This window comes from Biomphalaria glabrata, chromosome 13 (genome assembly GCF_947242115.1).
Source record: "Biomphalaria glabrata chromosome 13, xgBioGlab47.1, whole genome shotgun sequence".
Taxonomy (NCBI): Eukaryota; Metazoa; Mollusca; class Gastropoda; family Planorbidae; genus Biomphalaria; species Biomphalaria glabrata.
Window position 1 is genome coordinate 22,134,104 of NC_074723.1, and position 27,362 is coordinate 22,161,465.

Here is a 27,362-nt window from a genome sequence, read left to right on the forward strand (position 1 = left end):
TTTTGTGGGGGAGGGGGGTCAGAGTTTAGTGAAAACATTTTTACTTTGTTTTGTTTATTTCAGGAGAGATTTTAATACTAAACCAGCGCAGCAAAGGGGGTTTTGAGTTTAACCCCCCCCCCCCCCCCCGTATTAGTGGTTTTTGCTGTTAAATCCCCGTCTTCTATAAAACAAAACAAAATGCAAACGACAATCCCCATATTCCAAGAGCATAGATAAGGAAGATTTTGATTTTAAAACCCCTCCGAAATTAACGATAAAGCCCCTTCTTCAATATATGTCTATCCATTCATCAGTCACCAGATAAATTCTACGAGCGTAGCTAAGATTAGTTTTGTGTTTAAAACCCCTCTCCAGCGGGGCTTTTTCTTAAAGTTTAAAATCCCACCAGATAGTTTTGAGTTTAAAATCACCCTACATAGAGTTTTGAGGTTGAAAACCTCTCTCTTCAATATTATTCTAAAGCAAACTATTGTACTTTTTTAGTTTAAAACCCCCCAACAGATGATTTTGACTATAAAAATTCACTATTCGATATAAAATCTAAAGAAAACTACGGTCACCTAATTCCAAGAACGAAGTCAAGAGAGGTTACAAATAAAGTGAAGTGAATAATCATCTGCCTAATTTGAAAAAGACTAAATGTGGTTTAACTAAGATTGCTAAGTTATAGAGACTGAGTCTCAATCAAAGAAATCTTATGCTGAACTGGGAGTCGACCCCTTAGTAAGGTTATGACAGGGACATCCTAGTACAACTTGGCGCTACACTTTCATGGAGGTCCTCAGAGCAGGTAGTAAGAGGCTTTAGACATTGCCAGTGGCAGATTTTTGTGAAAGCAGCTTGCCGCCCAATGCGCTGAACGACGCGAGAGGATCTAAGTCAGTAAGAATAGCTGATTATGTTTTTGAAATAAAACTTTTTAATAGCAGGATAATTCACTGTAGATAACTCAGAATATGCATTTGTTGGCTTTTAATACCGGAAATAGTGCTCACAGCGATACCCCAGACCCCTTGCTGGCAAGAGCTGTGAGTATACATTTTTTCCACCAACTCCAGGAAAAACCTATTCTAGGGTACAATAAACGTCTTCCGAAAGAATGAAGTGTCAGAATGTAATAAAAATTAATTATGCATACGCACACACACACAGACACATTTTATAATATAAAGCAGAAAGCATAGAAACCAAAACCGTTCGACCAATCTTGATAAACCTTGGCATAAATGTTCCTTGGGTACTAACTGTAACCGTGACGTATGTATAGTAGTCCTAAAATAAACTTAAGACCCTCAAAAAAAAGTAGACAACTCTATGAAAATATTACTATTTCATGGATCTAAGCCATGTTTAACATGTTTAGATCGAAAGGATATAGATCAATATCTAATTTTTAAAACTACACTTTGCACGGATAGTTTTTTACTTTCACACATGAAAATACAAAATATAGTCTATTAATTTTAATATTTAATAAAATTAACCTTCAAATTTGTGTTTCAAAAGCACTTTTACATAAATTCGTCCCTTATATCTGCGACTTTAGAAGTCCGGACGTACATTCTTGTATGAGAAAAGACCGAAATATAACACTTCTCTCTATTCCAAGGTCTATTTCAACTCTAAGATGATAGAACTTCTCTTCGTAAAGATAGTTTTATACTTTAAGACACGAACATACTAATTATAGTCATTTCATATTTTAATTAAATTAACATTCAAATTTGTTATTCTAAAGCATTTTTCATACATTCGTTCGCTTTAGCTGAGAAATCGGGATGACATACATTTTAATAGTTCCATTCATGAGTCGCATACATCTTACAAAAAAGGTCACGCATGCGCAGAGCGAAGGCTCCACGCACGCGCAGAACGAAATCTATCCAAGCCAATATTTAACTCTAGATCTAATTCAAAGATGACGGATCTACTTTATACTTTAACACATGGATATACAAAATAAAGTCTATTAATTTCATATTTTAATGAAATATATGTAGGCCTACAAGCAAATATTTTTGTTTTAAAAAATGACTTTAGGTCGGTTAGCTATTTAGATAGCTCCATTCATGCTATTTTTACATTCACGCATTCGCTATACTTATAACATTATTGTTTCGAATGTTTCCAAAACATTCTCAGTGACTATATCGACAGTGATACGCAAAATAAGACCAGCGGGCCGCGGGTAAAATATGGCAAGTATATATATATATGTTTGTCATATTATGTATTTGAGAAATGTGTATGGGGGGATGCGTATAGCTATAAAGGGATTGGCTTACTAACCGAAGGGTTGCTAGTATGAAAATATAATTTTCTAATGGTTAACTGAAATTATTTGAAAAATATTAAGTCCGTCGGTCATTGAGATTCGTGTCCACCTAGTTTTTACCCAAGCAGTGTCAGTCTACCTAGTTTTTACCGAAGCAGTATCTGTCCACCTAGTTTTTACCCAAACAGTGTCTGTCCACCTAGTTTTTACCCAAACAGTGTCTGTCCACCTAGTTTTTACCCAAGCAGTGTCAGTCCACCTAGTTTTTACCCAAGCAGAGTCAGTCTACCTAGTTTTTACCCAAGCAATGTCTGTCCACCTAGTTTTTACCCAAACAGTGTCTGTCCACCTAGTTTTTACCCAAGCAGTGTCAGTCCACCTAGTTTTTACCCAAGCAGTGTCAGTCTACCTAGTTTTTACCCAAGCAGTGTCTGTCCACCTAGTTTTTACCAAAACAGTGTCAGTCTTCCTAGTTTTTACCCAAGCAGTGTCAGTCCACCTAGTTTTTACCCAAACAGTGTCAGTCTTCCTAGTTTTTACCCAAACAGTGTCAGTTCACCTAGTTTTTACCCAAGCAGTGTCAGTCTTCCTAGTTTTTACCCAAACAGTGTCTGTCCACCTAGTTTTTACCCAGGCGGTGTCTGTCCACCTAGTTTTTACCCAAGCGGTGTCAGTCCACCTAGTTTTTACCCAAGTGGTGTCAGTCCAACTAGTTTTTACCCAAACAGTGTCTGTCCACCTAGTTTTCACCCAAGCAGTGTCTGTCCACCTAGTTTCCACCCAAGCAGTGTCTGTCCACCTAGTTTCCACCCAAGCAGTGTCTGTCCACCTAGTTTCCACTCAAGCAGTGTCAGTCCACCTAGTTTTTACCCAAGCAGTGTCAGTCTTCCTAGTTTTTACCCAAACAGTGTCTGTCCACCTAGTTTTTACCCAGGCGGTGTCTGTGCACCTAGTTTTTACCCAAGCGGTGTCAGTCCACCTAGTTTTTACCCAAGCGGTGACAGTCCAACTAGTTTTTACCCAAACAGTGTCTGTCCACCTAGTTTCCACCCAAGCAGTGTCTGTCCACCTAGTTTCCACCCAAGCAGTGTCTGTCCACCTAGTTTCCACCCAAGCAGTGTCTGTCCACCTAGTTTCCACTCAAGCAGTGTCAGTCCACCTAGTTTTTACCCAAGCGTTGTCAGTCCAACTAGTTTTTACCCAAACAGTGTCTGTCCACCTAGTTTCCACCCAAGCAGTGTCTGTCCACCTAGTTTCCACCCAAGCAGTGTCTGTCCACCTAGTTTCCACCCAAGCAGTGTCTGTCCACCTAGTTTCCACTCAAGCAGTGTCAGTCCACCTAGTTTTTACCCAAGCAGTGTCAGTCTACCTAGTTTTTACCCAAACAGTGTCAGTCCACCTAGTTTCCACTCAAGCAGTGTCAGTCCACCTAGTTTTTACCCAAGCAGTGTCTGTCCACCTAGTTTTTACCCAAGCAGTGTCAGTCTACCTAGTTTTTACCCAAACAGTGTCTGTCCACCTAGTTTTTACCCAAACAGTGTCTGTCCACCTAGTTTTTACCCAAGCAGTGTCTGTCCACTAGTTTTTACCCAAACAGTGTCTGTCCACATAGTTTTTACCCAAACAGTGTCTGTCCACCTAGGTTTTACCCAAGCAGTGTCTGTCCACCTAGTTTCCACTCAAGCAGTGTCTGTCCACCTAGTTTTTACCCAAGCAGTGTCTGTCCACCTAGTTTCCACTCAAGCAGTGTCTGTCCACCTAGTTTTTACTCAAGCAGTGTCTGTCCACCTAGTTTCCACTCAAACAGTGTCTGTCCACCTAGTTTCCACTCAAGCAGTATCAGTCCACCTAGTTTTTACCCAGGCGGTGTCTGTCCACCTAGTTTTTACCCAAGCGGTGTCTGTACACCTAGTTTTTACCCAAGCAGTGTCTGTCCACCTAGTTTCCACTCAAGCAGTGTCTGTCCACCTAGTTTTTACCCAAGCAGTGTCTGTCCACCTAGTTTTTACCCAAGCAGTGTCTGTCCACCTAGTTTTTACTCAAGCAGTGTCTGTCCACCTAGTTTCCACTCAAGCAGTGTCAGTCCACCTAGTTTTTACCCAGGCGGTGTCTGTACACCTAGTTTTTACCCAAGCAGTGTCAGTCCATCTAGTTTTTATCCAAGCAGTGTCTGACCACCTAGTTTTTACCCAAGCAGTGTCAGTCTACCTAGTTTTTACCCAAGCAGTGTCTGTCCACCTAGTTTTTACCAAAACAGTGTCAGTCTTCCTAGTTTTTACCCAAGCGGTGTCTGTACACCTAGTTTTTACCCAAACAGTGTCAGTCTTCCTAGTTTTTACCCAAACAGTGTCTGTCCACCTAGTTTTTACCCAAACAGTGTCTGTCAACCTAGTTTTTACCCAAGCAGTGTCTGTCCACTAGTTTTTACCCAAACAGTGTCTGTCCACATAGTTTTTACCCAAACAGTGTCTGTCCACCTAGTTTCCACTCAAGCAGTGTCTGTCCACCTAGTTTTTACCCAAGCAGTGTCTGTCCACCTAGTTTTCACCCAAGCAGTGTCTGTCCACCTAGTTTCCACCCAAGCAGTGTCTGTCCACCTAGTTTCCACCCAAGCAGTGTCTGTCCACCTAGTTTCCAATCAAGCAGTGTCAGTCCACCTAGTTTTTACCCAAGCAGTGTCAGTCTTCCTAGTTTTTACCCAAACAGTGTCTGTCCACCTAGTTTTTACCCAGGCGGTGTCTGTGCACCTAGTTTTTACCCAAGCGGTGTCAGTCCACCTAGTTTTTACCCAAGCGGTGACAGTCCAACTAGTTTTTACCCAAACAGTGTCTGTCCACCTAGTTTCCACCCAAGCAGTGTCTGTCCACCTAGTTTCCACCCAAGCAGTGTCTGTCCACCTAGTTTCCACCCAAGCAGTGTCTGTCCACATAGTTTCCACTCAAGCAGTGTCAGTCCACCTAGTTTTTACCCAAGCGTTGTCAGTCCAACTAGTTTTTACCCAAACAGTGTCTGTCCACCTAGTTTCCACCCAAGCAGTGTCTGTCCACCTAGTTTCCACCCAAGCAGTGTCTGTCCACCTAGTTTCCACCCAAGCAGTGTCTGTCCACCTAGTTTCCACTCAAGCAGTGTCAGTCCACCTAGTTTTTACCCAAGCAGTGTCAGTCTACCTAGTTTTTACCCAAACAGTGTCAGTCCACCTAGTTTCCACTCAAGCAGTGTCAGTCCACCTAGTTTTTACCCAAGCAGTGTCTGTCCACCTAGTTTTTACCCAAGCAGTGTCAGTCTACCTAGTTTTTACCCAAACAGTGTCTGTCCACCTAGTTTTTACCCAAACAGTGTCTGTCCACCTAGTTTTTACCCAAGCAGTGTCTGTCCACTAGTTTTTACCCAAACAGTGTCTGTCCACATAGTTTTTACCCAAACAGTGTCTGTCCACCTAGTTTTTACCCAAGCAGTGTCTGTCCACCTAGTTTCCACTCAAGCAGTGTCTGTCCACCTAGTTTTTACCCAAGCAGTGTCTGTCCACCTAGTTTCCACTCAAGCAGTGTCTGTCCACCTAGTTTTTACTCAAGCAGTGTCTGTCCACCTAGTTTCCACTCAAACAGTGTCTGTCCACCTAGTTTCCACTCAAGCAGTATCAGTCCACCTAGTTTTTACCCAGGCGGTGTCTGTCCACCTAGTTTTTACCCAAGCGGTGTCTGTACACCTAGTTTTTACCCAAGCAGTGTCTGTCCACCTAGTTTCCACTCAAGCAGTGTCTGTCCACCTAGTTTTTACCCAAGCAGTGTCTGTCCACCTAGTTTTTACCCAAGCAGTGTCTGTCCACCTAGTTTTTACTCAAGCAGTGTCTGTCCACCTAGTTTCCACTCAAGCAGTGTCAGTCCACCTAGTTTTTACCCAGGCGGTGTCTGTACACCTAGTTTTTACCCAAGCAGTGTCAGTCCATCTAGTTTTTATCCAAGCAGTGTCTGACCACCTAGTTTTTACCCAAGCAGTGTCAGTCTACCTAGTTTTTACCCAAGCAGTGTCTGTCCACCTAGTTTTTACCAAAACAGTGTCAGTCTTCCTAGTTTTTACCCAAGCAGTGTCAGTCCACCTAGTTTTTACCCAAACAGTGTCAGTCTTCCTAGTTTTTACCCAAACAGTGTCTGTCCACCTAGTTTTTACCCAAACAGTGTCTGTCAACCTAGTTTTTACCAAAGCAGTGTCTGTCCACTAGTTTTTACCCAAACAGTGTCTGTCCACATAGTTTTTACCCAAACAGTGTCTGTCCACCTAGTTTCCACTCAAGCAGTGTCTGTCCACCTAGTTTTTACCCAAGCAGTGTCTGTCCACCTAGTTTTTACCCAAGCAGTGTCTGTCCACCTAGTTTTTACTCAAGCAGTGTCTGTCCACCTAGTTTCCACTCAAGCAGTGTCAGTCCACCTAGTTTTTACCCAGGCGGTGTCTGTACACCTAGTTTTTACCCAAGCAGTGTCAGTCCATCTAGTTTTTATCCAAGCAGTGTCTGACCACCTAGTTTTTACCCAAGCAGTGTCAGTCTACCTAGTTTTTACCCAAGCAGTGTCTGTCCACCTAGTTTTTACCAAAACAGTGTCAGTCTTCCTAGTTTTTACCCAAGCAGTGTCAGTCCACCTAGTTTTTACCCAAACACTGTCAGTCTTCCTAGTTTTTACCCAAACAGTGTCAGTCCACCTAGTTTTTACCCAAGCAGTGTCAGTCTTCCTAGTTTTTACCCAAACAGTGTCTGTCCACCTAGTTTTTACCCAGGCGGTGTCTGTCCACCTAGTTTTTACCCAAGCGGTGTCAGTCCACCTAGTTTTTACCCAAGCGGTGTCAGTCCAACTAGTTTTTACCCAAACAGTGTCTGTCCACCTAGTTTTTACCCAAGCAGTGTCTGTCCACCTAGTTTCCACCCAAGCAGTGTCTGTCCACCTAGTTTCCACCCAAGCAGTGTCTGTCCACCTAGTTTCCACTCAAGCAGTGTCAGTCCACCTAGTTTTTACCCAAGCAGTGTCAGTCTTCCTAGTTTTTACCCAAACAGTGTCTGTCCACCTAGTTTTTACCCAGGCGGTGTCTGTGCACCTAGTTTTTACCCAAGCGGTGTCAGTCCACCTAGTTTTTACCCAAGCGGTGACAGTCCAACTAGTTTTTACCCAAACAGTGTCTGTCCACCTAGTTTCCACCCAAGCAGTGTCTGTCCACCTAGTTTCCACCCAAGCAGTGTCTGTCCACCTAGTTTCCACCCAAGCAGTGTCTGTCCACCTAGTTTCCACTCAAGCAGTGTCAGTCCACCTAGTTTTTACCCAAGCGTTGTCAGTCCAACTAGTTTTTACCCAAACAGTGTCTGTCCACCTAGTTTCCACCCAAGCAGTGTCTGTCCACCTAGTTTCCACCCAAGCAGTGTCTGTCCACCTAGTTTCCACCCAAGCAGTGTCTGTCCACCTAGTTTCCACTCAAGCAGTGTCAGTCCACCTAGTTTTTACCCAAGCAGTGTCAGTCTACCTAGTTTTTACCCAAACAGTGTCAGTCCACCTAGTTTCCACTCAAGCAGTGTCAGTCCACCTAGTTTTTACCCAAGCAGTGTCTGTCCACCTAGTTTTTACCCAAGCAGTGTCAGTCTACCTAGTTTTTACCCAAACAGTGTCTGTCCACCTAGTTTTTACCCAAACAGTGTCTGTCCACCTAGTTTTTACCCAAGCAGTGTCTGTCCACTAGTTTTTACCCAAACAGTGTCTGTCCACATAGTTTTTACCCAAACAGTGTCTGTCCACCTAGTTTTTACCCAAGCAGTGTCTGTCCACCTAGTTTCCACTCAAGCAGTGTCTGTCCACCTAGTTTTTACCCAAGCAGTGTCTGTCCACCTAGTTTCCACTCAAGCAGTGTCTGTCCACCTAGTTTTTACTCAAGCAGTGTCTGTCCACCTAGTTTCCACTCAAACAGTGTCTGTCCACCTAGTTTCCACTCAAGCAGTATCAGTCCACCTAGTTTTTACCCAGGCGGTGTCTGTCCACCTAGTTTTTACCCAAGCGGTGTCTGTACACCTAGTTTTTACCCAAGCAGTGTCTGTCCACCTAGTTTCCACTCAAGCAGTGTCTGTCCACCTAGTTTTTACCCAAGCAGTGTCTGTCCACCTAGTTTTTACCCAAGCAGTGTCTGTCCACCTAGTTTTTACTCAAGCAGTGTCTGTCCACCTAGTTTCCACTCAAGCAGTGTCAGTCCACCTAGTTTTTACCCAGGCGGTGTCTGTCCACCTAGTTTTTACCGAAGCGGTGTCTGTACACCTAGTTTTTACCCAAGCAGTGTCAGTCCATCTAGTTTTTATCCAAGCAGTGTCTGTCCACCTAGTTTCCACCCAAGCAGTGTCTGTCCACCTAGTTTCCACCCAAGCAGTGTCTGTCCACCTAGTTTCCACTCAAGCAGTGTCAGTCCACCTAGTTTTTACCCAAGCAGTGTCAGTCTACCTAGTTTTTACCCAAACAGTGTCAGTCCACCTAGTTTCCACTCAAGCAGTGTCAGTCCACCTAGTTTTTACCCAAGCAGTGTCTGTCCACCTAGTTTTTACCCAAGCAGTGTCAGTCTACCTAGTTTTTACCCAAACAGTGTCTGTCCACCTAGTTTTTACCCAGGCGGTGTCTGTCCACCTAGTTTTTACCCAAGCGGTGTCAGTCCACCTAGTTTTTACCCAAGCGGTGTCAGTCCAACTAGTTTTTACCCAAACAGTGTCTGTCCACCTAGTTTTTACCCAAGCAGTGTCTGTCCACCTAGTTTCCACCCAAGCAGTGTCTGTCCACCTAGTTTCCACCCAAGCAGTGTCTGTCCACCTAGTTTCCACTCAAGCAGTGTCAGTCCACCTAGTTTTTACCCAAGCAGTGTCAGTCTTCCTAGTTTTTACCCAAACAGTGTCTGTCCACCTAGTTTTTACCCAGGCGGTGTCTGTGCACCTAGTTTTTACCCAAGCGGTGTCAGTCCACCTAGTTTTTACCCAAGCGGTGACAGTCCAACTAGTTTTTACCCAAACAGTGTCTGTCCACCTAGTTTCCACCCAAGCAGTGTCTGTCCACCTAGTTTCCACCCAAGCAGTGTCTGTCCACCTAGTTTCCACCCAAGCAGTGTCTGTCCACCTAGTTTCCACTCAAGCAGTGTCAGTCCACCTAGTTTTTACCCAAGCGTTGTCAGTCCAACTAGTTTTTACCCAAACAGTGTCTGTCCACCTAGTTTCCACCCAAGCAGTGTCTGTCCACCTAGTTTCCACCCAAGCAGTGTCTGTCCACCTAGTTTCCACCCAAGCAGTGTCTGTCCACCTAGTTTCCACTCAAGCAGTGTCAGTCCACCTAGTTTTTACCCAAGCAGTGTCAGTCTACCTAGTTTTTACCCAAACAGTGTCAGTCCACCTAGTTTCCACTCAAGCAGTGTCAGTCCACCTAGTTTTTACCCAAGCAGTGTCTGTCCACCTAGTTTTTACCCAAGCAGTGTCAGTCTACCTAGTTTTTACCCAAACAGTGTCTGTCCACCTAGTTTTTACCCAAACAGTGTCTGTCCACCTAGTTTTTACCCAAGCAGTGTCTGTCCACTAGTTTTTACCCAAACAGTGTCTGTCCACATAGTTTTTACCCAAACAGTGTCTGTCCACCTAGTTTTTACCCAAGCAGTGTCTGTCCACCTAGTTTCCACTCAAGCAGTGTCTGTCCACCTAGTTTTTACCCAAGCAGTGTCTGTCCACCTAGTTTCCACTCAAGCAGTGTCTGTCCACCTAGTTTTTACTCAAGCAGTGTCTGTCCACCTAGTTTCCACTCAAACAGTGTCTGTCCACCTAGTTTCCACTCAAGCAGTATCAGTCCACCTAGTTTTTACCCAGGCGGTGTCTGTCCACCTAGTTTTTACCCAAGCGGTGTCTGTACACCTAGTTTTTACCCAAGCAGTGTCTGTCCACCTAGTTTCCACTCAAGCAGTGTCTGTCCACCTAGTTTTTACCCAAGCAGTGTCTGTCCACCTAGTTTTTACCCAAGCAGTGTCTGTCCACCTAGTTTTTACTCAAGCAGTGTCTGTCCACCTAGTTTCCACTCAAGCAGTGTCAGTCCACCTAGTTTTTACCCAGGCGGTGTCTGTCCACCTAATTTTTACCGAAGCGGTGTCTGTACACCTAGTTTTTACCCAAGCAGTGTCAGTCCATCTAGTTTTTATCCAAGCAGTGTCTGTCCACCTAGTTTCCACCCAAGCAGTGTCTGTCCACCTAGTTTCCACCCAAGCAGTGTCTGTCCACCTAGTTTCCACTCAAGCAGTGTCAGTCCACCTAGTTTTTACCCAAGCAGTGTCAGTCTACCTAGTTTTTACCCAAACAGTGTCAGTCCACCTAGTTTCCACTCAAGCAGTGTCAGTCCACCTAGTTTTTACCCAAGCAGTGTCTGTCCACCTAGTTTTTACCCAAGCAGTGTCAGTCTACCTAGTTTTTACCCAAACAGTGTCTGTCCACCTAGATTTTACCCAAACAGTGTCTGTCCACCTAGTTTTTACCCAAGCAGTGTCTGTCCACCTAGTTTTTACCCAAACAGTGTCTGTCCACCTAGTTTTTACCCAAACAGTGTCTGTCCACCTAGTTTTTACCCAAGCAGTGTCTGTCCACCTAGTTTCCACTCTAGCAGTGTCTGTCCACCTAGTTTTTACCCAAGCAGTGTCTGTCCACCTAGTTTCCACTCAAGCAGTGTCTGTCCACCTAGTTTTTACTCAAGCAGTGTCTGTCCACCTAGTTTCCACTCAAACAGTGTCTGTCCACCTAGTTTCCACTCAAGCAGTGTCAGTCCACCTAGTTTTTACCCAGGCGGTGTCTGTCCACCTAGTTTTTACCCAAGCGGTGTCTGTACACCTAGTTTTTACCCAAGCAGTGTCTGTCCACCTAGTTTCCACTCAAGCAGTGTCTGTCCACCTAGTTTTTACCCAAGCAGTGTCAGTCCACCTAGTTTTTACCCAAGCGGTGTCTGTCCACCTAGTTTTTACCCAAGCGGTGTCTGTACACCTAGTTTTTACCCAAGCATTGTCAGTCCATCTAGTTTTTATCCAAGCAGTGTCTGACCACCTAGTTTTTACCCAAACAGTGTCTGTCCACCTAGTTTCCACTCAAGCAGTGTCCGTCCACCTAGTTTCCACCCAAGCAGTGTCTGTCCACCTAGTTTCCACCCAAGCAGTGTCTGTCCACCTAGTTTCCACCCAAGCAGTGTCTGTCCACCTAGTTTCCACCCAAGCAGTGTCTGTCCACCTAGTTTTCACCCAAGCAGTGTCTGTCTACCTATTTTCCACGCAGGCAATATCTATCCACCTAGTTCTCACCAAGGCAGTGTCCACCAACGCAAAATTTGCACGCTAATTACAGAAAAAGTAACAATAAAAAATCATTGACTCATTTTAAAAAGATATTGATATTTTCATTGCAAAATTTTCCTATTCAACAAGCGAACTTTGTGTTAGCTTGCCTGCATCTCTATACACTATAATATCCCCCAAGAGTCTTTCATTGAATTCTACAATGCATTAAAAGCTATTGTATTTCATATAATACACACTTGTGAGAAACCTATCCAAACACAAATGTTCTCAAGTTTTAATGCAATTACTTCCTGAACTTATAAATTGTATACTGTAGAAAACCAACATACAGCCTTTGTGTTGGGAAACACTTGCGTCATACTGTGACTCTGCCACAATGAAATTAACTCTTTGATGAAGACTGACAATCGCTATTTGTTTATAGTCATATATGGGGCTACTATATTTAGATTTCCTTTTTCTTTTAGTTTTGTTTAGCATAAACTGAACTGCTTATTATATGTCACTCTTCAGGTAGAGCTGAGTTATGGAAGGCATGAAATAAAACAAACTAAATGTAACAATGACAGCCCTGCTTTGTACCTCTTGTTCCTATCTCTTCTGTGTTATCATGATGTTGTGTTTACAAGGTAAGTTCGTATAAAATTTGCAAAGAATCTTTAAATATATTATTTATTAAAGATTATTGACCTCGTGCAGTAAACAAGTTGACGAAATAAAAATCCTCTGCTCCGTGCTACACCAAAATAGACCTAATAAAAACTGAAGATAAATGTATTTTCCATATTTGATCTATTTCCTTTGCAATCACTTCATTAGTAAAGGAAACATACAAGAATTCAAGTAAAAGATTGAGAACAACTCAACCAAACTACATTGATATGCTTCCTTCCGGTCGCGGGGGCTCCATTAATAAAGTTTTTAGATTTGTTTGTTTTACATAATTCGGATGTTCCTTCAGAGTTGAAGATAGTTTACTTCCTAGTCCAAACCTCCCGCAGGACGACGGGGGATGGGAGCGGGCAGGGTTTGAACCCTCGACCGTCGATAAATCCGAAAGACAGTCCAGCGAGCAAACCGCACGACCAGGCAGCCATTAGCGGAGTATCGCACTTCAGACTCAAAAAATGCAATTTTGTAGTTGAGATGACAGAAATAAACGCTTGGTGTCAGAGATGGGATGTCTTCTGTGTTCTCTTCGTCCAATAACTCAAGACGAAAGTGATTCTATGCCGTAGTGATTCAAAATAATTTATTTCACTCAACATAAGCAATTTATTTTTTAAGTATTTTATATATATTTTTTTATTCTATTTTTTTCGAAAATAGTGTTTTGTAGATTTTTTTTGAATACTAGAAACGTATTTTTTAAGGAGATATTCTTGGAAAAATAGCAGGTTACCCTCCGTCCAGCATATTAGTATAAGGAAGCACTACAAGCTCCCAAGTGTGGGTACTTGGTGGAGCCCTAGCGCCAAGCGTTTTCCTGCATTCTGAGCTTTGTTAAGGCCTCCGCGCGGTGTCGATTCTTGGCAATCTGTCTAGTCTAGATCTGACTGGAAGTAACGCTGAACTAAACTACTTCAGTAACACCGGCGAAAGGCCGAAACAATCAAATATGTAGTCGACGCTGATATGTTGTTCTACAAATATGTTTAATACTCAAGAAGGGAATCGTCCGATGTCAATTATGTCGTACTCAAGTCTACTACTCTACAAGAAGCGTCTTCCTTTTAGCGTCACTTAGAGCGTTCTTATTTTTTAAAGATCTGTCACGTCACTTGTCGCTAATTAAAACTTTCTCCTTATTCCCGAAACAAATAACTAATTTCTAATCATGTCATAACAACTCCTCCCCCTCCCGCTAAAAAAAATTGCCTGTCAATTTTTTAATCTACTGTCTTAGTCTTACAATGTGCAAGGGCCAAAATGTAGGGAAACATAAAAGACAACACAACTTGAGTCTTGATTGCGATTTCAACTTCTCTTTCTGTGTCCACAATCAAGTTCCTCTGAACACATATTTCCCTCAAGTGTCACTAACTGATACTGTCCAATGTGATGTGCCATAGGTGACCGCAGACATAGTTCGTTTGCGCTGACACTATAGGTGTGTCTATCTATACATCATCACATCACGCTCCAGAGGTTACACCGCTTTCCCTCACACGTCAGGACAGACAATTTACCTAATATGACAAATTGATATTTATCAATACTCGTTCTCCCACTATACACCTAACGTTCTTTCGGGCATTTACAAGTGTATTTTATTTCCTCTCTCCACTTACTTGTCCCCACACGACCTAACTCTTTACTGATGTATGATCATGATCAAATACAAAGAATAAATTATAAAACTTACTTTTTTCGTGATGTACCTACATCGTCGCCTTATAAATGCCCTTTTTATTCATACAAACATACATACAATTCATACATACTACCCGAAATCAATATCCAACATGAGCTAATCTAATAATAACGCAATCGCATATACATTATAACATCAATATCATATTCAAAGATACCTTAACACAACCTAATACCCGTCTAGATATGACTACTAGTTAGGTCAATTAATTAAGAATAAACAATTTAAATAAAATCAAACTTATTTACACACTACGGTCTCATAGTGCTATGTTTCACAGGCTATCTACACGACTCATGCATTTGTTCTCTCCAACTGGAGTTAACATCTCTTCTTACACCACTATAGCCCGCTTGTGGCCTTCTACCTCTGTATGACTTGCGATTCCCGCTACCATAGTCATCTCTTCTACCATCACTGTCGGATACAGACCTGTGCCTCCTATCCGAACTCGCAATCTTCTGTTTAGACTGTTCTGCCCTACTCCAACAGTCTTTAGCGATGTGCCCATGTTTATGGCAGTTAAAACAAATTATGTCCTTTCTAGGTTTGTTTCGCTTCTTGTTGCCATACCTGCTTTTCCAACTTCTAACCTGTTTGTCAGAAGCGGCTCTGACACCTGCTACATTTCCAAGTAAAACATCTCTAGATAGCCTCGGCATGGCTACCCCTTCGAAATACCCTGTGTACAATGGAGATCGAAGGAACACTTTGCACGCTTCGAATCTCTTAACTGCGCCGTCTGCCAACCTGACTGATTTGGTATAGCCTAAATAATCCTTAGATTTCACTAATCCCCCTCGAACCGCGAGTGTACTGCTAGCTGTGTCCCGGATCACATTTATCTGTTTATTATTTATCATGCCTGGATATAGTTTAAATCTATCTTCCCCACAATCAACGTAATTAATTTCTTCATCTGGTTCACTATGTCCGTTATCACGATCCCTGTCTTGGATGCTCCTTACAAAATTAACCCTGTCCGGTGGCCGATTATCCCTCTCTTGTCTACGGTTTTCTTGATTACCTCTCCTATCACTAGTGCCACTATTATCCTGTGTATTCCCATTGCCAGCTCCATTCCCTCTATGTTTCCTACACTGGTATGCCATGTGTCCCTTTTCCTGACAGTTAAAACATGTAACATCCCTAAAGTTTCTATCACCCGCTTTAGGTCTATCTATTCTCCTATCATAACTTTCCCTGCCATTGTTTTCATTTTCCCAGGATCTATCCTTTATGCCCTCATAACTATCCCGACCATTGTTCCCACGTTCCCTGGACCTATCATTTCTCCTACCATAATCCCTATCATTACCATCATTTCTCTTTACATAATTTACCAGGTCAATGACTTTTTTATGGTCGCTAACTGAAAGTGGATTGTTTGGGTAAGCATTTTTAAAGATCCTAATAATTTCTACCAAGTCTTCAATTACCTTAGGTTTTTTTTCCTTTACAAAGGACTGTAGCTGAGGGTCGCACTTATTGATGAAATTATCAATCTGAATGAAGTTCTTCAACCCCTCGTAGGTGTTCTCTACATTCTCGAATGCGAGCCATTTAGTGAAGAAGTCCTTCTCTGAGTTGATGGTTGTCTGCGGATCAACTTGGCTGGATGGAGTGTTTTCGTAATACTTCTTTCGGAATGTTGCCGCGTTGTGCCCGTATGCGTTTAGCAGTTCCTTCTTTAGCACCTGATAGCTGTTTTGCATCGAGTGGTCATGGTTTTGGCAAATCGTGAGGGCTTTCCCATGTACGAAGTCCAACAAGATTTCGGACCACTCCTTCTCCTGGACATTAAACTTTGCCAGCTTGATTTCAAAGCGTTTCAGATAATCGTCCGATGTCAATTATGTCGTAATCTAACGTGTAGCACAGATTCAGCCGAGCCGTAGATCAACTTAGCACTACTGTACTTAAGTGCCGTAGGCAGTAAGGTGGCTCCTACGTCCAAAGTTCTTTGGCGTGACCTCAACGGTCGATCTTGGCCTTGCAAAGGTGACCTTAACGTTTGTTCTTAAGATGCCGGGCAGGCGATATCTCTTCAGTACGGCTTCGACAGGACGGTTTTCTTCCCTTCAACAACTGTAGCTTTCTCAATACCGAACTACAGGCTTCAATACGATGCCCCAACGTATGGGCGTTTAATAATTACAAATGTAGATCTAGATCTATATTTCGTTACCTCCTAGGTCTACGAGTCCAGGATCTCACTGGCTTTCCTTCGCCGACGTGGCTGTACAATCAGGGTCTAGCTGCAGACTAGGCCGATGGCGTAACTTCTGCCTCCTCCTAACAGAAGGCTTCTATCCTTCTGGATGTTGATGCCAGTGAGCTCCGAGTCTGGGGTCGCCACGTTGTTAAGGCTTCCGCGCGGTGTTGATTCTTGACAATCTGTCTAGTGTAGATCTGACTGGAAGTAACGCTGAACTAATCTACTTCAGTAACACCGGCGAAAGGCCGAAACAATCAAATATATAGTCGACGCTGATATGTTGTTCTACAAATATGTTTAATACTCAAGAAGGGAATCGTCCGATGTCAATTATGTCGTACTCAAGTCTACTACTCTACAAGAAGCGTCTTCCTTTTAGCGTCACTTAGAGCGTTCTTATTTTTTAAAGATCTGTCACGTCACTTGTCGCTAATTAAAACTTTCCCCTTATTCCCGAAACAAATAACTAATTCCTAATCATGTCATAACAGCTTCACAATTCACCTTTACTCATAGTAAGAACTGCACAAGTAAGAACAGTGTAGTACAAAAGGATGGGACAGTCCTACACTGAAATGTTTTCTTGTAATAGAGCAAACTATTCATTCTAATAATAAAACATGTCGCAGATCAACATATGTCCAGTGAATAGTTTGTTTGTTTTTGAGAAATTACAAGTTACATTTAGCATATGTCTGTAGTTTATCATAAAATCCAAAAGAATAACTTCAGTGGAGAGGATTTGAAATGACTTCCTCAAATAAGTTTTTGGTCAATATTCTATACAATCGCTTCTCGCCAAAACGCTTTACGTTTTAAATCTGTGAAACATTGGCAAAAATGTCATTTTACTTGGTTAATAGTTTTACAAGATTGCTAAATACAAAACAGAACTTGTTTTTCTTGTCATTTGAACCAGAAATTAACTGGCTACGTCCCTCACCATTTACTGTTATGACTTAAAATCAATTTAAAAACAAAATGAAAAAAAATTTCCCCCATTCCCCCAAAAAAATCATGTCTACGCCTATGAGTATGGACGTTACTACCAGATACCTACTGTTTCATCGTTATGTTATAGTTCTAAATTACGTTAGAGTTCTAAGTTGTGTTATAGTTCTACATTTTAAATGTTAATCTTCACAGCTCTTTTTAAAAAAGCAACATTTTCTAACACAGTGTTTCAACTAATAACATTTTGATATCATTTATTTCCCTAGACTCCGAGACGGACAATTTAAATCAGCTAATCATTGGCAATGTTGGATATTGTTTATCTGACTACAAGGTAAAGTTTCAAGAAGCGGAACGACGCTGTAACGAAACAGGGACAACGCTTGCGTTTTTTGACGACAACGAAGAGTTTGTAGACGTGTATAACTACACATCGAAAAACATTTCGACTGATTCCGAGTTTTGGATCAAAATAAATTACACTGGTAATGAGTCTAATTCTACTTTTTGGTGGCGAAATGAAATAGTTAATCAAAACTTGTGGGCTAAAGATGACGAACCTGATAGTTCCTGTAAACATTTTGATGACATAACCTGCTGTTCAAAATTAAAGTTTTCTCATAACGCTATAACTTCGAATGGTCTTAGGGACAGTCCCTGTTTAGATTCGAACACATTTCTTTGTAAAGTCCGTTTAAAATTTCCAGACAATGTCCTAAATTGTCTACCTGACTGTACAAGCTCTAAGACGATACGATGTAACTGTGCTGCCGGTTACTGGTTCAATGAAAGTAGTTTAAAATGTCAACCTTTGAGTTGCCTTACAGAAGATACCAATTGTTTATCGTGCCGAGTCGTACCAGTTTCTGGGCTCTTTTGTGATTGCGAATATGGCTACACATTTGGTCAAAATGGCACATGTGTTGATGTGAATGAATGCCTAGTACATAATACTTGTGAACAAAACTGCACTAACAGTTTCGGATCTTTCCAGTGCAGTTGTCATCAGGGATACACTCTCAGAGCTGACAATAAGACTTGTGTGGCTATTTCTGTTGATTGCAATAACAGTTCACAGACATTTCAGCACAGTTGCAGTAATGATTCGTGTCCATGTCCGACATCTTCCGATGAACGTAACATCAGTGACTTTTGCAGTTCGTCTTCATGCCAACATCTTTGTTTCAATACCAGCACACATTTCATATGCAAGTGTTATGCTGGATATTTCTTGCTTGCAGACGGTGTACATTGTTCTCCTATAGATCACTGTAACCGTTCAGTGTGTCTCAAGGATTGCTCCACTGCTAACGATTCAAGCGCCTGCACTGACAAATGTCCAGAAAGTGACAAACCGTGTGACCACGCCTGTCACAACACAAATGATTCGTACATATGTTCCTGCCATCCTGGCTACTTTCTAAATGTAGCTGACAACAAGACATGTCAAGACATAGACGAATGCAGTCTAAACTCTAGCCAGTGTGAATTTTATTGTAACAACACTCCAGGCTCATACGTCTGCACATGTCCAGAAGGAGATTATCTTTCAGGAAACAGACAATCATGCAACCAAAATAGACCCCAGTCTCAATGTCCGTGTCAATGTTCTAGCTCTTTAAAAAGAAAAATGTCTTCAGAAGAAATAAAAGAGACGCTGAGAGTCCTACAACAAGAGCTTCAAGTTGATACGTCCAGTCTACTCTCTACTCAGTTGCTCTACACAAGTCAGACAGACGACCGCCCTTCCAGCACTGCCATTGGCTACTTCGGAATTGTGTTTCTAGCAATTGTATTGGGATTTATTTGTATGTCCGATGTTTTGACGTTGTTAGGTCACATGGTAGACAAAGTCAAAATAAACCTGAATGGCGGAAAGAAAGTTTAAGTAAATAATATTTTGTTCTAGATAAATAATGAATGGTACGTCTATCTGTCTGCTGCCGGAGATTTTGTTGCCTCATTGAAGCATTGGTCCGGATAACGAGAACATTTACAAATAACAACAAAAGAAAATTCGAATTGTTCAACAATAATGACCTCATTGCGTTAATACAGAAGCATTGTATTTAAAGAAGGTCGACATTCCCAAGACATTCTGTACGGTGATCTAACAGAGGGCAGGAGTGACGCTTGTCGTCCTCTTTTAAGGTATACTGATGCTTGCAAACACGACAGGAAGCTCTTCAAAATCGACACTAGGAGCTGGGGAAAATGGCACTGGATAGATCCACATGGAGTGCGAGCATAAAAGATGCCATACACAATAGTAGTAGAAAGAAGGGTGAAAATCCATATGCCCAACCTATATCAAGGATTGGCCTCAATAGTCACACAAGAAGTTGCATATGGAAAAAGATTTTCTCTCAAGACGTAAGATGCCACAGTAAGATTGTATTTAAAGCATTATGTCGTGTGAATGTTGTTCGAATTTTTATTGTTTTTGTACAGTAGTTTCGCTGAGCTTGTCAATTGTAGTCAAACTGTATTTCCATTAGATTGGATCAATAAAAATTATCTTATCTTATCTTATGTATGGGACAAGAAAGTATAATCATTATTTTCTATTCAATGTACTTGACACTAAATATTGGTATCGTTGTTCATTTGTCATTCAGTTACCGCAACTTATTAGATATAAAAAAAAATGAATTCGAAATCTATATTTAATCATACATTGTTACGTTCTTATAGACCTTTTTTTCTTTAAAAGTCATAGTACAGTTGTACATAGTGCTGTTCACTGTAGTATACTGATGGACATGTGGAATAGTAAGTATGTATTATATAGTCTAAAATTATCATTCTACACGGGTCTACTTTGACGAAGGTCTGTGTAATTTCCAAACTATCAAAATGTATGAGGAAAAAATGGAGAGAGTTTTAAGTACAAAGTATTGTACTGATATTAAACTGATGTTTCGACAAGGATAGACGTCTAAGTTGTTTTTTAGTTTTGTAAACGTATATTCAGAAATGATGATAGTTTCGACCTAGTCCAGACCTGTTGCAGGACAAGATGGCGGGAGAACGGTATTAGTAACAGTCCATGTCTTCTAAAAACGAAATTATCTGCTGATTCAAGTTTTATCTACACTTGGTCTCGCCAATAATTGTGTCTGCACCTTGAAATTGTGTTTAGTTAATGTGTCTGGAGAGAGGGGAAGACAAAATGTATTTCAATGCTACAAGGTATCTAAATACTTCATTCTAAAAAGATGATTCTTCAGTAGCCTTTTAAATGACATGAAATCGGGTCTCTGTTTTCTACAATAAATATTCTATTTGTTAATAAACTGTTGATCCCTATCTGTAACTCCCTACACCAATCGCTAGTCGATAAATGTAACCGATTTCAAACACTTTTAACGTCTAGATAGTCTCTCAAAGTTTGATTCCTTAGGTATAGTTCAAACTTTCCTATTCAGTGTTTTCCTGTATCGGTTAATTTAGATAAAGCCCTTAAAAGCGTGGCCTATATTGCAACCAAAAGGACAAGCTGTAGACTGGAGCGGTCAATCGATTACAAAACTTTGCTACATTAAGAAGCATTAAAGGTTTCATTTTATGTAATACAAATATATTTTTAACACTTGTTACTAGTGTGTGTGTGAATCAACTACTGGAATTGCTGACGGCATGTGAATGTTTAAAACTGAGGGAACAGCTTTTAAGTAGTGAGATTGGGGGGGGGGGGGGAATACAATGAGAAAATTGTATAGCGAGAATGTTAGATTGGAGTTGATGTGTTTTTTTTTAAATACTACAACATCTTGTCAGTTTTTTTTTAAGGCTTCTTATGCATATAATGAGATTATATGTTAATATATTAAAATAAAAATATTTTTTTATTTTGTTACAAAAAGAGTTTTAATCATTTATTAAAATTTCAGTATCAAGTTTATGAAAACGACTAGAAGGGTGAGTCTGCAACTACACCACAAGACGAACCTGCTCAACCATTATTTACCAATTTACCAATGAAAAAAATGTTTGCGATTTTAAACAAAATCGCACTTACAGTAGCAGAAAAAAATAATTCAAGTATGAAAATCAATAAAAAAAAAACAACTTGCGTACCGTGGTTCTTTTTTTTTTCAATGGAAATCACTTCAAAGGTGTTATATTTCAATTTCCCTTGTTGCCCAATGCTTGATTTTTTAAACAATTAGCATGCCTTGGTTAATTCTATCTTAGTTAAATGTAACATGAGCTTCTGACACCAATGTAACCACACCCAGACCACGTCCCAGTGTTTATATTTCCATTAAACTGGTTTGAACGTTATGTTTAGAGAAGCAGTGCTTGGGATGGAGAACACACATACAGAGACACACACACAAACACAAATCGTTAACATTATTGAATATATATTTTTTTTAAATACAAGAGTGAAAGTTATAAAAGATTTTTGAACTCAAAGTTTTTGACATTCTAAAAAGTCACCATTGACGTTGAGATTTAAAAATGTGGATACAACTCTGAACGTACAAGAAAAAATCTGTCTCAAAAAGGTATAGATTCAAATTTCGCTTCAAATAAATGTTCTCTAGTTGGTTGTTTTTGTTAGCAATTTCCATAGCTACATCAATTTTATCCAAATAATACTTAGGTTCTAGGCAATGTTGAAAGAATGTTAAGAATTAAATACATGAAAGCTCAATACTTTTTGTCTTCCGAAATAATGTTTAAATACAGTACAACACTTTCTAATCCGACATGGCACCGACGAAAGTTAGTCTAATTTTTTTTTATGTAGATAAGCTTAAATATTAATTTATTACAGTATGTGAACTGTCAAAACATTTTTTATGTTTGTAGATCGATAGTTGTATTCTTTTTTGTCTATTCTTAAATTTTAACCCGTGAAACCCTAAGATGTCCTAAGACATATACAGTTAATTATTTTCAATACAGTAGTTCCAAGTTTTCGGTAAAGCGCCACCTACATATTACCTAGTAATTAAGCTTTTTTAGAATTAACTGTTTATCATATCTGAGTGTACACTACCAAGTTAATGTTAGTAAAGTAAGTGTTTTTTTGTTGTTAATTTGTAAAATAAGTAAACAAATTCACATGTACACTTATATCGATATGCATTGTAACATATCACCATAAACATAATGTGAAAAAAAATGTATGTATGTGTCTTTATGTGTTTAAACTTCTACTGCAATCAAATAGTCACAATAAAAGGATATTTCTTTTTAAAAAATTCGTTAATGAAACAAAAAATTATAGGGAAGTAGCATATGTTTGTAGAAATAATTACACCATGAGCCGAGAGCCTCATTAAAAGAAGTTTTTAATTATTGTTTTAACATATAATAAATCACTTATACAATTGACTACACTTTACAGAAATTAAACGATGATATCTACTGTAGCTTGGGCTGCTGTGTTACAGATTATCATTGGTAAGTAACGGTAACTAGTGGACTCTATAGGGCAAAAATATTTCAATCGGTTACTTCCCTTGAACACTGTGCGTGTTGTGTGTATGAGTGAAAGAGAGAGAGAGAGATTCTTTTCTCCCCAATTCGTAACAATTGTGTCAGTAATGGTGGATGAAATATTGCTACAATTTTCTTACTGAGAATGCTCAAACTATTATGTTATTATATTCCCTATACTATTTCTTATTGAGCACATGCAAAGCTGCAGGACGTTTTGCTGTGAGTTGTTTTAATCAGAATCATTCTTATTTCAAAAGTACTGATACAGTATTTTTTAAATATCAATTAAAAGTAACAAATTAATTCTAAAAGTCGAGTGATTTACCCTAATGCAATACAAACCTTTATCAAAATATTTAATTTACTTTTATTCTTCTACCCAGTAATCCCCGTGTGGGTGTATTTTAGTCAACATCATTGACTCGGTCACAACATCATTGACTCGGTCACAACATTATTGACTCGGTCACAACATCATTGACTCGGTCACAACATCATTGACTCGGTCACAACATCATTGACTCGGTCACAACATCATTGACTCGGTCACAACATCATTGACTCGGTCATAACATCATTGACTCGGTCACAACATCATTGACTCGGTCACAAAATAAGTTTTGGTCCCTTTGAATTTCTTTATGTCCCCAGCTTGCGTCTCGTTTGGAATCTTTCATTGTATTCTTCCATCTGAAACTGAGTGCTGTGGGTTTTCTTTTGATCTAATTATTTGATCCAAACTGTATAGGCTTCAACATATAAATCTCCCTAGAACATCACTGAATGTAAAATAACCAAGCTATGATTGTTGCCTTAAATGAAACATTCATTCTTTAAAAGCAATTCTATAACTATGATTGTTTGTTAAAAATAATTTAATTAAGAAATATAATAGCATTCTTACTGCCCACATTGACGCTCACAATCTTTTTTTTAAAACATTGCAGTGGTCACTTTAAAAGTGGACGCTGTCAATATAAATGATTTCCAAAACTTCACTGTGAATGGTCGAGTCTTTTTGTTGTCCACAAATCAGGTTGGGACAATAGATAGAGCCGAAGATGACTGCAAACAAGTGAAGGGAGAGGTCGCCCTGTTTGAAACCAACAAAGAGTTTAAGGCAGCAGCTGACATTGTCGCGAAATATTCTATCAATAGCATGGGTGTCTGGATCAGGCTGGTTCTGACCGAAAACGACCACGACATGGTGTACGAGCAGAATTGGAAGAATGAGACGGTGGAAGCCAGCGCATGGGCGAGTGGCGAGCCGAGTAACTGTGGTAAAATGGTCAACGCGTCAATGCGCTGTAATCCGTTTTTAAAGAAGGCAAGCAAAAATCTGGCATATGCCAACTACGATTACCAGTACAACTATTTGTGTAGTACAGTTAACGAATGCGTGGACGGTTCGGCCAACTGCTCACAGGTCTGCGTGGACAGCCTCGTGGGTTATAACTGCTCGTGCTATTCTGGTTACGCCCTGGCAGCCGATAAGAAGTCATGCTCAGACGTGGACGAGTGCCAGGGTAAACCGTGCCATCAGGTATGTAATAATACTCCTGGGTCTTTTGCTTGCAGCTGTTTTGATGGCTATGCGTTCAGCAATGACAACTACACATGCACGGACATTGACGAATGCGCGTCAGGGCCGTGCGAGCATGAGTGCTCTAATCGCAATGGGTCTTTCGTCTGCTCGTGTCACTCAGGCTATCAGCTCAGCCACAACAACGTCAGCTGCGATGATGTAAACGAATGTACAAATATGACAGTCCATCAATGTCAGCATAACTGTATTAACTTCCTCGGTTCGTATTACTGCGACTGCCGCATTGGGTATTCCCTATCTCTGGATAAACACAACTGCACAGACTTGGATGAGTGCTCTAGCTCTCCGTGCCATCAAGTCTGTCTAAATAATGAAGGCAGTTACACATGCTCATGCAGCGCCGGATACACTATGGACATCGACCACGAGTATTGCTTAGATATCGACGAATGCTATAATGCATCTTTAAATCAATGCGACCACTACTGCACCAACACTAACGGATCATTCACTTGCAGTTGCAAATCCGGATTTTCCCTTTCTTCCAACGGAAGCTGTACCGACATAGACGAATGTGTCAATACGACTTGTTCGCAAGTGTGTTCGAATCAATACGGAAGCTACCAGTGCACTTGTTTTAGTGGGTACAACCTGCATTCAGATAACATTAACTGTGTAGATATCAACGAATGCGACCCACCTTTGAACATGTGCGATCATGTTTGCCTGAATAGCGGCGGTTCATTTAACTGTTCTTGCTACAAAGGATATCTTTTGGTGTCCGGAAATGGAACTTGCGTCGATGTGGATGAATGTGAGGCGAACGAGACTTTCTGCGAGGGCCCATGCACTAACACTAAAGGGGGATACACGTGTGGATGTCAAGCTGGATATAAGCTTGGATCTTCTGGTGTCTGTGAAGATATAGATGAGTGCCTTGACAAAATGTCCAGCTGCTCTCAATTATGTAACAACACGCAAGGCAGTTACCAGTGCACGTGTGAGTATGGCTACAGACCTCAAGCTGGTCAGCCATATCTATGCGTTGACATAGACGAATGCCTTGAAGGGAGACACACATGCAATCAGACTTGCATCAACGTGAATGGCTCTTATCAATGCGCCTGTAAAAGCGGCTTCCTTCTTGACCCTCTAGACTTAGAGACGTGTCTGGATGTGGACGAATGTTCCTCATCTGACCACCTCTGCGATCACGTTTGCACCAACACGCCTGGATCATTCCACTGCTCCTGTCATCAGGGATTCGTAATGAACGCTAACTCCTGCGTCTTGAAGAGGTTCTCAAACTACTGCCCCTGCTCGTGCCAGCACTTGGACCAACAGAAGCAGTTCAACCTCCAAAACACCCTGCAGGAACTGGTAAAGCTGAAGCAGTATCTGGCCATCATTAAATCTGACCTGGTCAGCTACAGAATGCTCAAGTCCTGTCAGAATGATTCAAGGTTCACCTCGACCGCCATGGGCTACTGTGGGCTCGCTGTAGTATCTGTAGTATTTGGTGTTTTGGTTATTCCAGACATTCTCTTTATGTTAACATGGCTCATCTACAGAATTCAACGTAGACAAAAAATTAGGCGATAAGTCTTTAATGCGTGCGTGTGTGTTGTAAATATGCGAATATTTCTGATTGTCTCTCATAAAATATTAATGGAATTTTTAGACTTATAGAAATTTACAAATTTCTTTAGAGATTTTTATTATATATTTTTTATAACTCACAATTTAGATTGCTTGTACACATAGAAAGAATACTAATTATAAAGTTTGGAATACTATTTATGCTTAGAAATAGTTGTATTGTAACAGCATTACTGGCGATAATAAATAAAATGTAGATGTATGAAAAATTACAAAGCACTAGGTATTGCACAGATTAGAAACGACTCAACTCAAAATAACAACAAGATTACAAAGACAATTTGTGTGGAAACACAAACTCAAAATCGGCCCCCGAAGTGGTCCACCCAGGCAGGTAAAAAGGCAAGTATCAATATTTTCAGAAAAAATAGAATTAAATTCTACCAAAGACAAATGACAGAGAAGAATGAAGAAAGAAGGTTGACAGATCTTGTGTGGTGCCCCAGCAGACAAAAGGATAGATGAAAGTGAATTTCAATGCAAACCTGGCCTAACTGATGTTTTTAAATGAATATCTAATTGATTTAATTCTTTTGTAAAGGGTCAATCTCTTATTGAAATTCTCAAAAAAAAGAAAAAAAAACAGTTCCGTAAATTCCTTTAGTCTTGTGGTGCCTATTGCGCCTTTGCAGTTCATACCAAAATATGAAAACCAACTTATTAATCGTTGTTTTAAATTATGTCCAACTTATATGCATACTAAATAGATTTTTTTCTCTTAAATAAAAAGGAAACATTATTTTTGGGTAAATGTAGTAGTTAGTAGGACAGAACTTACATAACGTAGCAATACAAACGTAAAAAACTATTTTTTTAAACAAAAAGTCTAAAACCATTTGCATAAAAATGTTTAGAATATGGTACAGTCATTTCCCATACTAAGAGCCTCCCATGTTTGTTACTATAAATAGTGAATATTTGTAAAAGTGGTGTATTCTTTTGAAAAAACTGCTTGCATAAGTGATTTTAAAAATTAGATTTTTCGCTTTTAGAAAAGAAAAAAGTAGCCGTTGCATCAGAACTTTGAATGAACTAAAATTTTATGATGTCTGATATTCACTATCTTTTCTAGTTTACGATATCTTAACGGGACGGACGAACGGACAGACATTCACACAAAACTAATAGCGTCTTTTCCCCTTTCGTGGGCCGCTAAAAATTATGTAATTTCGTGTAAAGTGACGTTAAAAGTAAAAAAAAAAAGAATAACACTAAACACATAAAATATCAACTAAGAATACAAAATTAGAACCTAAACAGTGAAGAGAACAAATAAAAAAAATAGTTATTTATGATATAGATTTATCTTATCCATAAACTTTTCTATCCTAATGACCATTCGAAGTAGAGTTTGGACTGAAGAAACAATTCCGAAACAACGTTCCCAAATCCAATATTAAATATATCTTAATATTAAATCGAAACTTGATTAAAATCAGGACATGTTTTTTTCATTTTAAGTTTCAGGTTTTTAATAAGTATTTTTATAATTTGATATTTTTTTTAAACTCGAAACGTTCACAAGAAATTGTAATGAAGTAAGTTCTAAAGACTG

At 40.2% G+C, this 27,362-nt stretch overlaps 2 protein-coding genes across 7 annotated transcripts in view; one reads left to right on the forward strand and one right to left on the reverse strand.

Moving 5' to 3' along the window:
• The window catches only part of LOC106057400 (rap1 GTPase-activating protein 1-like), a 508,422-nt gene that overhangs the window by 310,540 nt on the left and 170,520 nt on the right, over positions 1-27,362 (reverse strand). The gene's annotated exons all lie outside the window — the stretch shown is intronic.
• Positions 12,110-20,852, forward strand: LOC106057447 (fibulin-2-like). The gene is made up of 2 exons (XM_056007696.1): positions 12,110-12,228; positions 17,412-20,852. Exons 1-2 carry the CDS (start codon positions 12,162-12,164, stop codon positions 19,031-19,033), a joined length of 1,689 nt encoding a protein of 562 aa, XP_055863671.1. The 5' UTR covers positions 12,110-12,161; the 3' UTR covers positions 19,034-20,852.

Coding starts and splice junctions, on each gene's coding strand:
- LOC106057447 (XM_056007696.1), top strand. CDS start 12,162: ATGACAGCCCTGCTTTGTACCTCTTGTTCCTATCTCTTCTGTGTTATC. Junction 12,229..17,411: donor CATGATGTTGTGTTTACAAG/GTAAGTTCGTAT, acceptor TTATTTCCCTAG/ACTCCGAGACGGACAATTTA.